The sequence below is a fragment of the Anser anser genome (assembly GCF_964211835.1).
Source record: "Anser anser genome assembly, chromosome: 14".
Taxonomy (NCBI): Eukaryota; Metazoa; Chordata; class Aves; order Anseriformes; family Anatidae; genus Anser; species Anser anser.
Window position 1 is genome coordinate 18,393,307 of NC_139735.1, and position 15,368 is coordinate 18,408,674.

The 15,368-nt window shown below is 35.3% G+C and overlaps 1 protein-coding gene across 3 annotated transcripts in view; it reads right to left on the reverse strand.

Moving 5' to 3' along the window:
* Window positions 1–2,909: 2,909 nt before the first annotated feature.
* The window catches only part of GABRG2 (gamma-aminobutyric acid type A receptor subunit gamma2), a 75,113-nt gene continuing 62,654 nt past the window's right edge, over window positions 2,910–15,368 (reverse strand). The window contains exons 7-10 of one of the 3 annotated variants that reach the window (XM_083799088.1): window positions 10,427–10,579; window positions 8,166–8,371; window positions 6,359–6,382; window positions 2,910–4,898 (exon numbers count right to left, since the gene is read on the reverse strand). In XM_083799088.1, coding sequence (XP_083655214.1) covers window positions 4,623–4,898; window positions 6,359–6,382; window positions 8,166–8,371; window positions 10,427–10,579 — 659 coding nt within the window. In that variant the 3' untranslated portion in view covers window positions 2,910–4,622. Of the gene's footprint in view, window positions 4,899–6,358; window positions 6,383–8,142; window positions 8,372–10,426; window positions 10,580–15,368 lie in introns of all 3 variants that reach the window. The other 2 variants (XM_083799090.1, XM_083799089.1) reach the window with 2 other exon arrangements.

Below are 15,368 nucleotides of genomic sequence, written 5' to 3' on the forward strand. Positions count from 1 at the left end.
TTGCATTTTAAAATGCTACTTTTTCCCTTGGGCCTTAATTAAGTTTCATCTAGATGGCTCCTTTATTTTTACATTTTCTTCCATGTATTCCTTAGTTTATAACAGGCTTTTTTTCTTCCAGCTGCAGAAGCCTATGAACAGGCTTCACTCTTCACCTAGTTCTTATCTTGGACATCCCTTTTCATCTCTAAATAACATTTAGAAAAATGAAAAAAAAATTTAAAAAACATTTAGAAAAAATTTAGAAAAAACATCATAAATAACAAATGCTGGTTCTTTATCCGCATAGACGAAACCTGACCCCTAAACATGCTCTAGTTGGTTCAGAGAACTGCAGCCTTCATTGTTCTGGCCCTCACAATTACTCTGTCCTTCTGTGGATTGTATTGCCTCCTACCTTCTCTTCTCGGCTTATTGCTTTGAGCTGCCTTTTTAGTCCCTTAGTGTACCTAATTCAGTAAATTCTTTCCGATGCTTCTCTAATTCAGTCCTCAGCTGCAGGCTTGATAGGGCACATTAGCTCGATATCGACCTCAGCTTTTGTGTCATACCATACCTTAATTTCATTCCTCAGCTACCATCTTCTCCCACAATGTCTGCATTACTTGGTCCTGCTTTTCCTCTGTTGCATGGGAAACACTTCAGCAAACCTGGAATTCTTTGTTTATCCTCTTTCAAATCCCAGTTTACAGCTCTTCTTCATGATCCTACAAAATCCAGCTTTTGTGGTAAAACAGTTCTTCTGTTTTTCCCTATTCTTTTACTGGTTCCATGTACAGTGATGCCAGCTACTAAAACCTGTGCAGTTAACAAAGCTTTCTTGTTCTATTACTCATGTTATTCATTTGCTGGAGTTTTTTGTAACTATTCTTTCTTTTTTCCTTTTTCTATGTTTTTAGACTGAAGGGCTTTGGGGCATAGCGTGAAGGAGGTCCAAATATTCGTACCTTCAGTGTGTGCCAAATATTTGCTGCTATAGATGTGTCATTGTAACTGTTACACATAGAATATTTGACCAGTTCATTCATGTTACATAGATTTATGTGGCTGTGGAAAACCATGGTAGAAATAAAATACTCATATATTGAGCAGGCGAGTGGATTGAAAAAGGAAACAAAACCACTTTGTGTGTGTGTTTGTATATCATGTGCTGGGAACAGCACCTTCAGGAGGCTTTAGCACTTTGTACTGTACAGAGGCTAAAATTCTTTGATACTAACTAGTTAAAATATCATCTGTCATTTGTGGTTGCCACATTTTAATGACAGGAGAACTGTTGCTGAGTTATGTTCTCTCTGAATATCACCTTTTTATGTAGAAACCTAGGACTATACATTTTTGAAGATTTAGAAAAGCTTTGAGGGTGTTCTCTGTTGATGTGATATGTCATTATGTCATATATGACATAATCACTGGGATATCAATGCCCTGTCTTGGTCGGGACATCTACATACTCTCGGAACACAAATAATTTTGCCATTAGTGTATGCTTGACAAAACTCTTAACGACCATCTGAATATCCACAGACATATCCCAGAGCTGTAGTAGCAGTCTGCAGTGTGATGAACACATTTTAACAATTCTGCTGAGTGAGGACTTTCTTCTCTAGAATGCAGCTGGAATGGGTTAATATGTATAATATATGAGTATATATATATATATATAAATATGTGTGAATGTCTTTATAGTTCAGTTTCTGAGCAGTTTTATCCTGAATAATAACCCTTATCATACCCAAATGGTATTTTGCTTGCTGTTTAGTTGCTTTGATGGCAGTCTAACTTTACAATACAAGGGTCATCTTTTGGTTCTGTGCTGAATAGCTAATGCAGTCTCTGTTCATAACAACACAAAACTTTTTGCTCAGACAGCATTGCATTGTGCTTTGGTGTCACGTCCTTACTGGTAACTACATGTTTCGCCATGAAATATATTTTTGAGTCTCGTGTATCTGCCCCAAGAGGAAATTACAAATCACCTAAATCAAAGCGGTAGAAGCCGATGTGTTGGGTCATGAATGAGGAAGGGCTTATGTACTCTACTTTGGCTAGTGACAGATGGTGAGAAATGGTCACTCAAATTCTTAACTACAGGGGTGTCATACTTTTCTGTAATTTTTAACTCAACTCCTTCCTTTCTGGAAGGAGGAGGCCACCTCGATCACTCATTCCTCAGTACTACGTGCAATTCTGCCATGCCTCAGGCCTTCTACAGGCACTTGAGGTCTGCTGGCTGAACTGGTATAAAGGATTTTGAGTGACTGAATCCTTAGTTTCACTGGTCTTGACAGAAAAAAAAAAATCTAAAAAAAAAATCTAAAAAAATATCTAAAAATGTTAACTGAAATACACTTGACCCCAGCAAATTAAAGGTCTGATTAAGGCTGAGACTCATACTGATCTGTATAAAAGCTATTTGGCAACAAGAAAAAGATACAGGTAAAAATTGAATGCTTACATATTTAACATCAGCCACTCTCATTAAATGGAAGGAACTAACAGCAAGCTGTTACATCAATGACCACTGAAAAAAAATAATTATTCGTTGAACCGTCTGGCAGCAGCTGAAACGCACTTCCAAGTGAAAGATGATTGAAACTCATTCAGGGAATGGAGACACTCAAAGTGGAGAAGGAAAAAGTTCTCTTTTTTTCCTCAGGATGATTCCAACTCTTTTTTTTTTTTTTTTAAATTTATTTTTTTTAAGAATAAGATAATCTCAAAAATGCTTTCAAAGATTTAGTCTCCAACCATGAAAGTTACATGAGCAAGCCATTTGACTACAAAATGAGACAATGCAGAGGGTTATGAGGATTATAATCAGTTATATTTAGGCAACTGATGAGTCCAGCATCTTCAAGATGTCTGGTCCTTGAAGCATGATTTTAACAAACCAATTACAAGAAAACTGTGGAGTTGAGTGCAGCAGTTTTATTGGAAAAAGTCCACAGGTGTGTGCAATTCCTTTATTAAAAGGTTTTCAAATATATTGGACAAGGAGCAATTGATGTTCAGGTTATTCCTTTTTTATACATTTTTATTTCCAAAACTATACAAACATTGGAAAACTTACTTTTTTCTCCATTTTAGCTATTAGTAATTCTGTAATGATAATTAAATATCTCCCATTTCAATCTGCAAACCCACATTTCTGGAGGTGACATTTTACATCTTTGACAATAATTATAAAAGAAGTCAGTAATATTTACATGTGCTTAAGGTTGCATAATTGAGCATCATACAGGTTCTGAAAACCAGTGGGTAAGTGGGTTTCAAGATTCAACCAGGTGGGCTGAATTTTTTAAATACACATAAACTGCATAAATATGATTTAGTAGCCAAGACACTCTTTGTTCCCTTTTATTTTCAAGGCTATCTATAAACTGTGTGCTAGCTATGGTGTTAGGGTTTGTTTAGTAAAGGTACTCACAGAGTGAAAAGCATCACTAGCAACAACTATTGCTGATCAATGATGAATGGGCAGAGAATTGTATGCATATACATAATATAAAACCTAATATTTCAAAACGAACTTGAAGTTCTTATGTAAAAATGTCTACAATAAAAGCTATTTCCTGACTGGATTAAAGAGGAAAGAAAAAAAACGGTGCGTGAGGAAAATAGAGTTCAAAGAGTTCAACATGGGAAAAAACAATGGAAACACATGGATTAAATTTAGAAGCTGATCTTGCAATGTATAATTACTGGAAATTCAGTTGAAATATAGCAACATTATCAATGGAAAATGAAGGCTACAACTGCAGCAGACGTGTACAGTACACTTTATGAGCTATTATATTGGCCATACAGATTTGTCTACATGTTATTTATTTGAATCCTTAAGGCTTCTCTAATGTCTTACATGAAAGTGCTGTCTGCTTGGATCTTCCATGCATGAGGGAAAGGGGAAATTTTTCAAGGAAAAATGTTTTTAATCCACATTTCAATTACAATAGCACAGCCAGAGACACAAAATAAAAGACAATACTTTATGGTACCTTTGTTTCATTTATTTTGGCCCCCAGAAGATGCATGCACTAGACTTTATGTACTACAAGGTATTGAAATATTTACAGCATTGTACATGTGCTCTTAAAGGGATGGCAAAGGGAAAGGTCTGTTTTTATTTTGGTGGGAGTAGAAGTTACTTTCCTAGCTTAATAATACCTATTCAAAGTGAGAGATGACTCTTCCAAAAAGAAAAGCCCACAGAGAATAAAGCTATAGCATAATTATAGCCAATGTTAACAAACTGTACAGTACTTTACCTGGGAATTCTCTCTGTCACTTCTGTTTGAAATGGCAGTGCCAACTATTAAGTGACGTTGCCATGCTCCCCTTGCCCTGTTTGCTCTGTTTCTCTATTCCATCAGGTATAGCTGTATATTACCTATTTATAAGATTTTTATTTTGAATTATTTCAACATGTTGAACGGACATTTAATTCACAACAACCTGATGGCAATTTTTGGACAAATGATATGATTGATATTTACTGGGTTATGGCACTAAAGAATTCAGACCACTATAAAGCGCGTCATAAATACTTCAAGTGGACTTAGGAAACCATCTCTCTAAGAAATTCAGTGAGTAAGGCTCATATCACTGATTTCCTTTTGCATTTAAAGGTAAAGATATGATACCCAATACACCAGGTTAAACAAACAGAAGGCAGTTGGGAAGAAGATGCGGGCATAGGAGTCCATTTTGGCAATGCGGATATGTATTCTTCCATGCCTCCATGCTCCTGTTCGACAATCCTCAAAGCAGCAAAAAAAACTAGCACAGTCCTTGCCATCGAGACACTCATACCCATATTCTTCATCCCTTTCTTGGAGGTGTGTAGCATTGTTCATTTGAATAGTAGCTGATCGAGGTCGGATGTCAATTGTAGGTGCCTAAGGTGGAGTGGCAAAAAAGAAAAAGATGGCAGGAGGGAGACACTCTGTTATTATCATCAGACCAACAGGGAGACAGACTGATGGGCAACACATGAATGATGGTTCTGCATGGGGTACATGGCAAATTGCTAAGAAGTTCTAATGGTAATATTACCTTGAACTGGTTAAAATCAGTTGCATCATACGCTTTAATTTTACAGGAAAGCAGCACAAATCAATATCAAGTTAACAGTTGTGGACGATTAGCTTTAATGCCGAAGTACACAATATAGGTTGAAGTAAACATTCAGGAACGTAATTGGTGGTATTTTGAATTGAATTTGTTTTAGACTTTACATAGCTGCTTGATATATGAAGGCAATTTGGGTGTTGCACGTGGACAGCACTGAAATAATCAATTGGAAATGCAGGATTATTTTTAATATAGGGCTGGTTCATGTTTAGACATGGGCAAATATATATATGGAAAAAAAAGGCAAAAAGTGGGTCTTTTGAATAAGGTTGGGAGAATCTTGATAAGACTCTCCAGCAGTTTGAATACATGCAGTTCACCATCTACTACTGTTCATCAACTAGAAGATTCAGTGTGTTCCAGATTTTATGTGGTAAGTATACATATACATATATTTGGAATCAATTGAGCAAATTAAACATTTAAAATATGATTAAGCAGTTGGTGAACACTAGTATGAAAAGTCTTATAATTTCTTGGTGATAGATACTAGGGTAAAATTACAATAATTCGATTCCATGAGTATGTAAATTTCTTGGCTTTAATTTGATTTTTTTTTTGTTTGTTTTTTTGTTTTTGGACAAAATCTCTGCATTTCTGAATGAAGATAAGATTTAGATGTAGAACATAGATATATTTGCTAATTTGCTAAGAATGTGTTGATCCAGTGACAGCATTAATAAACATATGCATCTTAAACCCTTTCAAAACTCTGACTTTTTTTTTTTTTTTTTTTTTTGCATAAGAAACAGCATTTGATGATGACAATGAATTTTGTTCAGGTCAACATCAGACCAGATATGGTTTTATAATTTGAAGCTAAATAGCAAAGGTTAAACAGAGGGATCAGAGCTGAGTTCTAAAAGGGTGTAGTGCAGGTTTCTGGTGTAGCTGGTGGCATTGGATCCCATGGGCAATTGAGTAAGAGACAAGCAGAAAGGTTTTCAACACATTAAACTCTCTTAATTCATGCGATCCAATAATGTTGGTCACTCTTGAACTTAGGGTAAGTTCAAAACCGTAGTGAATCAGTATTTGGGCTGCTGAATCAACTCTACATATTATTTAGAAATACATAATCATTCTACTTAACTAGGAAGTTGCCTTGAATAGAATGGATGTCTACTTAAAAACAAACAAACAAACAATAGCACTCTCATGTAAGCTCTAATAGTTAAATTCAGCAGTTGCATGCAGTGAATTTCCATTCCAAAAAACTTTATACCTTGAAGGAAAACATCCGAAGAAGCTTTCATTTTGTAGACAGAAAAGAGAATCAGAAGATTTTGTTTTAAATTAAAGAAAGAAAGAAAAGAAAGAGAAAAAAAATGTAAATTAAAAATATGTTTCTAAAACATAGTCAAAAAGAACTAAATTTATAGAAAGGTTGGGGTGATAGCCATTTCAACAAGTATCTATGATATAAAACCCCACATTTTTGTCTTGTCACTGACTTGTAGCTACATCTGGGCCAAAGACAGAACATCAAACTTCAGTTGATCTTTTCATATTCCCGGTAGATTCCAATCTTTTATGCTGAACTGTTTTAAAAGAGGAAACTGATCACAATTTATGAATGCAAGTTTTAGAAAAAAATCTCTTTACCTGCAGACTGGGTGCTGAAGACTCTACTCTTAAGATTTCTAGACTCTTGGTTTAGGATTTGGGCATCTGTTATATTTCTGTTTGTCCCTAGATGGTCACAGATAGTAATGTAAAGAACAATCTCTAACTCAACTCATTTTGAGTTAATCTTTGCTCTTTTGCATATGGAAAACGTAGGTGCACACGAACAGCAATTTATTTCAACCTGAGCCAGGCCAGAATGTGTCACCCTCCAGAAGTTCTTATTTCTTTTGACCAAAAGAGAGCCTATGATGAAATCCAAATTGAAAGTAAGGTGAAAATTCTTCCGTTAGGGATGTTTTGCTGACTATTTATCCACTACAGTGTACATCTGCTATTCTTTTTTTAGCGACTTTCTCAAAAAGCTTCTAGGGGTGAAATTATAAAAATGACGTGTAATAAAAAGGATTTTAATACATTTTGTTGTATTTATTTATATTTGCTATATATTATAACTAAGAGAGAATATCTTAAGTCCTTGAAGATTTTAGCAAAGCAAATCCAAGTGGTTTTGTTTTTTCCCTAGATGTTTGAAAATATTCCTAATTAATATAAAACTATGTGTCCTTCACATTTTACAGAGGCATATTTGGCTTCTTTGAAGAAGATTGGGTTACTTTTTATTCCCTCTAGTATTTTACACTAATTCTTTTCACCTCACAGGTTCTAGACAACACACTTTTCTTCCCTTTTGCAATGGGTTGAAGTCTGTCCTGGACAAGACAAGCACATATTTCTACCTATCTGGGAAAGGTCCCAGACCTCTACTGAGGGTATTTCCAGGATTTTTTTTTCACTGTGGCTATTATATGGGTGCATGCTACACAATAAAAAATAAAAAAAAGTATAAGTAACATTGCAAACTGTTGCCAAATCACCTTCAAAGAGAGAGAAATAGATGAAGAAGGGAGAAAATACAAGAAAAAGAAGATAAGGAAACAATTAAAAGGAAACAGATGCTTAAGGGGGAATTAGAAAAAAGCACAGTCCATAGGTTGAATATAAAAGATTAAATGTAGTCCTGATAATAAGAAAAACAGAATCACATCAATAAGACAGACATAAGTTAATGGCAGAGAATATTACTAAAGCTAAAACAGAAAAGCTGACAGTTCTTCCGTAAAGGTCATAGCAAGAACTCTTTCTATAGCATAAATAAGGGTTTTGGTGATAGTTGTGATTTGCAGAACAATTTGGCTAGAAGGGCCCTTATTCTAAGAAATTAGTTTCTTTGGCATCCATACAACTAATATATGAGCTTTTAATTATCAAGATGAATGTTTTTATTCCTAATAGTACAAAAGAAGAGTATATATGTAATAGCAAACTTTCAAATGAAAGTACAGGTGTGAGGAGGGATGTAAACCTAGTTGAATTTTATACCTTGCTGGTAAAAAGATACATACTGGATTTTTCTTCTTTTTGTCTTTATCCTTGCTTGGCTTTCTGTTGCTGACAAAGTAGTGCAAAGTTCCATATTCCACCAGCGCAGAGAAAACAAAAATAAAGCAGACTGATACAAAAAGATCCATTGCCGTCACATAGGAGACTTTTGGAAGAGATTTACGAGCAATTGTACTTAAGGTGGTCATTGTCAGGACAGTTGTAATGCCTGGTAAATAGACAGAAAACAACAGAAATGTTATTACTTCCTGTAACAAACCAACTTTGCCAGTTGTCTCTGACTGTTTCTGAAGGATGCCTGGAGTTCTGACATACAGCAAAAATGTCAAACGGCACATCCCAAGCAGTGAAATGTGGATATAAGTAAGAGCTTCAAGGATTAACAGGGAGTGTGAATCATTTTTGGATAGTCACTGAGAGTGTTGCCCTGCAAAATACGTTCATTAGTTGGATTCTGGTTCCAAGAATGTATTTTTTTTATTTATTTATTTATGTAGTTTATGTAGTTTAGGTTTTAGGCATCCTTAGTTTATTTTTAACTGAGAAATTGAGTTTTAGGGTTTGTGTACTTGTCTACTTAAACAGAGAGAAGAGAACTTCTGTCAGAGTGAGAAGTCATAGCAGAGAATGGAAATAGGTCTATCGCTTCAGTTCATAATTCATTGTATTCTCAAGGCCTATCTAAAACTTTCCATGCTGTCAGGTTAAGTTTCATTTATTGACTTGATATTGGTAATGGTAACAGTGCCAGTAAGAAACACATTTACAGCCATTATATGAGAGAGAAATTCATGAAAATTCTTAAGAAAGCTTGTAACCAAGATGAAAATTTAGGAGAGGTTGTGTATATATCTGCATATGTGCCACATAAAGAAAGAAGACTGTTTCCTTTCTCCTCATTCAAATGCATTCTAAATGTTCGCAAAAGATGCTAGCCCCAGATTCCCACACACATTCTTTGCTGCTGGTTATTTAAGTGATTTGTAAATAAAGCTGGATGGGAGAGTCTCTCAGGGCTCTTTGTAACTGCCATGCTGTGAGGTCAGATTTCTTGCAGTGCCAGAGGAGTGTTTCTTCTGGCCTTTGTAAGTGATTGTAGTCTATAACTGAGAGCTACTATGATATGCCTCACCTTCCCTTCTCCTTTCAGAACATTATTCCCTGTACTGTCATGAGAAGAGCATTAAAAATGCATCAGAACATTTAAAATCCATCACATTTTTTAGGGCGAATTTCATAACCACTGACTTCACCTCCTCAGAGGTATGAATAGACTAGTTCTCAACAGTGACCAATCTGTATTGTACATCTAAACAAACAAACAAAAAGAGCTGAATGCATTTATTAATTATCTACTTTTTTAAAGCTGATTTTATGACCTTGTTTTAGCATGAAAAGGCAATAAAACATTTAAAACAGTTTTGTTATGGGGGCCACTGCTTCTCTATTCCTCTGGTTCTTTCAAGGGAGCTCTTTAAGCAAAATGTTGTCCTTTATTTTGTAATCCAGTGCTCTTTGCTGCATTTCTATGAAGAAATATAACTGCAAAAGGAAAAACTAAAATGATTTTTCTTTGCGTGGCTTTAGTAGAGAAGTAGAAAATCGAGTGTTTCTACCTGTCTCCACAGTCAGTCCACGTTGTTAATTCTTACAGATCCAGCTGATTTGTACAAGCAAGTGAATTTGGTAGCTCTTAGTTTATTTGTGCAACAGCATGCTAACTGTGTAGAAACTGCTAATTCTGATTAAATGCATGTCACATTTACGTGTATAGGATTTTAGATACCACCAAATTCAGTAGATTTTGTGGTCTGAAGGCTACATTTGACTTTTGGTCCCTGAAGTAGAAGTCAGGTATTACACTCCTTCTTTCAACTGTCACACAGAAAGATTGTTTCATTCTTGGCATTATTTTCATTTGTATTGCTAGCCACTATGATATAGAAGTAGAGCAAATAAAACTAATGCATTGTTGTGCCTAATCCAGAAATGTTTTGGTGTTTATAAAATACTACTGTTATCAGAAAAGGGGCAAAAGCTTTTATTAGAGGCAATCTACAGTACTCCTAGTTAGGGTCTGCCATAGTAAAATGGAAAAGAGAGAAATATGGTTTAAGCTGTTGTTCCTTGGAAATGATTACATCTCTCTAAATGATGAGAACTTGTGAAAAACTGTCTTTTCTCTTACATTTAGAAACCTCTATAGAGGTGTTAACTGAACATCATAATGCTTGAACAAAAGCAGGAAGGTAAAACAACTCACCCAGTGATGTTCTGGCTGGAACTGCATCCTTGTTAATCCAGAAAGAGACCCAGGACAGCACAACGATAAGCGTGCAGGGAATGTAGGTCTGAATAGTGAAATAACCCATTCTCCTGCTCAGGTTAAAGTAAACAGACATGACTACATAGTCTCCTGTAAAATAAACGCATATTGAGATAGGATAATATGTTTAAAAACAAGTCATAGAATTTCTAGGTGCTAGGTAGGGCTTTCCTATTCTATGTCTGAAGTGTATGCAAGTCATACATGTAACTGCAATGTCAGATTGCAAGGGTAATCTCCCTTGCGTACATAGCACAGCAGGCTTCTTCCTTACCATGTCACTCGACATAATGTGGAGATGCCTGGATGGTCCTCTCGCAGCAACTGACTGACTGCTGGTGGTCCAGCACACCTCCAGTCACCATCCTGTCCCTGTTAGCATACTCACAGCTCTGCTCTCAAATAATGCATGCTTTCAGATGTACTTTCTAAATTATTCAAGTCTCAACTATTTTTCAGGGCAATGTTGTCTCAGTAATTAATTTTCGATTTGCCTGCAGATCTTCTTTTATATTATCTCCTCTAAGAGGATTGGAACCCATGTTTGCCCAGAAAGTACCCAAAAAGGCTATATATTACTCTGGTGTGCATACCACATAATTTATATTCGAGCATTCAATAGCTTTGTGATTCTATTCTGTTTCTTTTTCCCTGTCAAACTATTAAATAAATTATATCTGGATTCAGGATTAAAGCAATGCTTCAGGTTTTGATGTATTTCTTCTAAACTAAAAAAAAAACCTTAGATCTCATCTTTTCTTCAGCATACAGCACTCCTGGGAAATCTTGATTGCAAAAGAATTGCAAAACCCCAGGCTGCAAAAAACTTCATTGCAATTCTGTGAAAAACAGTCCAGAGAGAAGTCTTGAACTGAAACAGAATAGGATTTGTAAATCCAGAATAAGATACTTTTCCACAGATATCAAAGAGACTCTGTGGATAATGTGTATTCTGCTTAGATCAGTACCGTTACTTAACAGTGAGTTTTCTGTTTTTAGGCATAATTAAAATTTTTATTTCCCCAGAATAATCCCTTTAAATCTAGTCACAGAAGAAACTTCAGAGCTCATTTTTCAGGTGGTGCTTTTTTTTTTTTTTTTTTCAGAGTGAATGTCCCTATCCCAGGGATTAACTGGTTTATAATTTGTCATTATAAGAAAATCAGAAACTTAAAAAAGCAAATGGTGTATGTGTGATTTACAAGGCGATCTGGTTGAATATAAGCAACCAGCTTTAACAATTAGGTGTTGTCTGATTATCCCCTTAATTCACAGATAATCTTGTGTTTGTCCTTCATGTACAATAAACTTTAGCCATAAAACTGAAGCCAGAATCATTCTTCATCTCTGTAGATCATTTGTTAATTTCCTAGAAAGTGACTATTTCATCAATTTGAGGAATTAATTTTTATTCATTCACCTTCATATATGCAATTTTAATAATTGGTATTTCAAATTTGTATGGTATTATTTCTTCCAGGTATATTATGGTAGAGATAACTCAAAGCAGTAGTTGTATTACTTCAAAGCAAAGTCTCAAAGAAAAGGCCGTTTTCATGTGCAGTGTTGTTATGTTACTTTAATGAGACAAAGAAGTACCAGAAGAAAAATGGGAAATATAAACCCAAACGTATATGAGAATGTAAAAATTTACAAAAGATGAGCTCAGCATTGAAATAAAATTTGGCTGTTTTCTCTCTGCTTTTACTTCTTTTTCTCAAGTTGTAAATGCTATAGACCGTCTTGTGGAGTAGCTGAGCAGATATATTGGATCCTAGGTAACTACTTCTTTCCTATATTTTGTCCATATTTTTTGTCTTGTACTTGGACAGGTCTTTTTGGTGGTTTTAGCACTCTTGCCTTGTAGAATCTTTTGCTCAAAAGAATAGAATATATCAGGATCTGTTACAGAAGCCAAAGCTGTCGCTCAGAGGTGTTATAGCCACATCCAAAACTCAGCTGAAACCTGTGCTGAAAAATTCAGCAGATAAATCCACCTGACATAGACCAGGGTGTTCTGCGAAGGCTTATGTAGAGCCTCCATGTTCAGTAACATTGTATGCAACTCCAGTCAAATGCTGGTGCGAATAACACACAAATACACATATGTATACAGAGAGAGAGAGTAGCTTCAGTCCTTCCATTTTATAGACCATTTTCACAAACACTGTTTTACCGTGTTTTCTCTAGAAAACCTTATGCAGATTATCTTGGCTCCATGGAGATTTGTTTGGATTTTTCCCTTAATACAAGTAGTGTTTTTGCATAGTTAAGCTATCACAGAAATATTTTACAAATATTTCTTTTATATATTATTTTAAAATATATATATATTTTTTTCAAAATATAATACATAAGAGCTTTAAAATGTTAACTAACTTGTAAAGGGCTTGGTCCATTCAGCAGCAGTGGGACATTACTTTGAAATCTCTATTAGCTCAATGACATGCTTCCAATCCCTAATATTCTGTGATTCTGAGAGGACAATCTGTTTACACAGAGCAACAGCAGTGTCCTGACAGAACATTTGCTACACAAATTGGAGACAGTCCAGGTGGAAGTGTTTTGCATATAAATGAACACAATTCCCACTGCTTTTTTTATTTTTATTTTTTGTTTGTTTATTTTGTTTTTAAACACTGGACTTCTTAACCAATTATGTTTAGAAATAGTATATCTCTACTAACATGTTCCAAAAGTTAAAAGTAATGCAATTGTTCTAGATTTTGTTCATCTCTCACTAATGTCATTGCAGTTACTTTTATGGAAGGACTTTGTTTCCTAATGGATGCAAAAGTAAAACAAACAACAATAAGAACCCACCACCACCAAAAAAAAACACACAACAAACCACTCCAGAATGATATGCACAGGAAATGTTTTTTATCGGCTCCTGGAAATCGTAGAGAAAGCCCATAGAATTATTCTTACAGACCTTATTTCTTATACCTTGTAGAATCTGAAACATTTTAGTGAAAGCTCAAGGAATCAAAAGAACTCATAGATACTTTAATAGGCTTTAATATATCTATGAATGGAGAAGTAAAATCAGAGGAACTTGGAACCTCAGTGTCCAGTATAACTTGCCAGGCGGCATGGAGGTGACCAGTCTGAAGAAGCATTTAATGATACGTAAATTCTTTTCAATTAAATCTTGCTTTCTAATCTGAAAGCCTGCTGGAGCTGCAAACATTGTTGTGTTGTGGAGTAAATTATGCTATTTCAGAGAATCTTACTAAAGAAAGGAATAATGTTAATACCACAGAGGAATTTTATTTATTCCTTACCTTGCTTGGTTAGGATTTTGGGAAGTTGGATGTGCTGATAATTTTTCTCAATAATGAGCATATGACAGGAAATGCCATGATGAGGCAGTGCAGTAATTCTTTAATGTACTGAATTTAACTAGTCTTTTTTTCTAATCTAGCCTTTAACTAATATTAAACTAATTGTAAATAAAGCAATAAGGAAAACAGGAGTAAGTGGTGGGATGCTTCAGAGAATCATGGTGTTAGGTGTTGCCTAGTTTATGCAGGTGATGTAATGGTGTAACAGCAGGCCTTCTAGATGCTACACGGTTTTGAATAAGACAATCATTCTGGCAATAATAAAATACGTAATGCTATAGAAGCACACAAATTAATGCAAGACCAAAGACATGCAATTTATCACCATACCAGTTGTCACAGAACACACGGTAAAGTGTATTGAGTCCTCTGTGGAACATGGACTTGGCAGTACATTGCTTTAATCCCACTTGTCATGAGTTAAAACCATTATCTCTTATAATGGAATCTTGCCCCAGCCATGTTTTTATCCAACTTTGCTCTTTTCTGACTTTATTCATGGTCTTCTCTGCTCTTCACCTGGGACCAATTTAAATGCTCGTTGTTATTTTCAGGTTGTCTCTGTGCCTGAGGTCATTTTCACTCCTGGTGTGGTGCCTACATGAAGCTGTCAAGCTAAGACTCTATTTTAGTCAAAAATGACCAGAGTTGATACCTTAGCACATTGTTTCTCACTAGCCCTCATTTGGTAAATTGATATTTTTTTCATTATTACTTCATCCTCTTTCCCTGAGCTGTGGCTCTTGTTTATCCCATTTTTTCTGCCACAGCAAGAGAGGTTCTCAGACTGCCAGATTGCTATTTGGAGGACTGATAAACTTTCGGACTTTTCTAGAAATGACTGATAATGCAACCTGACAGTATCTTGGTAACACAGCATAACTAACTACTTAACATTTGGCACCCTAATTAGAAAACTTTGGATTTAGCCTTTCACTAGAGATCTTATCATCCTGCCCATTTTATGATGTATATACAACATTGTATATGTCTAGAAAAGAGCTAGCTTTTTTTTTTTTTTTTTTTTTGAGAAACACTCTATTGCCCTTGGAAAAAATAATCTTATGTTGAAGAGCATAAAAAGTCATCCTTCATATATTTAGACATCATTCCCCTACCATCCACATGAATATGCATATATCCTCTATTCATCTGTGTGAGTATATATAGATAGATAGACATAGTCTGAAGGTATGATAATCAGTTGAGCAATTTCTTCAGTAACATGTATTTGAATTTTTAAACCAGAATGCAATCCCTTGGGAAAATGCTATTCAGATCATACTTATATGCATGTATAAATACTCATATCATATTTTCTACTAAATGCATATTCCTGCTGATTATGTTCAGATCAGGAGACGCAGGGCAGGATTCTGACTTGAGGCACAGCCTCCTCATGCTGCTATTCTGAATGGGAAGCTGAAGATTTCTCTTGGCAATAATCCTTGTTACATGTAGAGAAAGTGCATGGACCATAAATCACATCTAGAGTAGGATATAGTTTGAAAGGGAGATGCATAACATCAGTA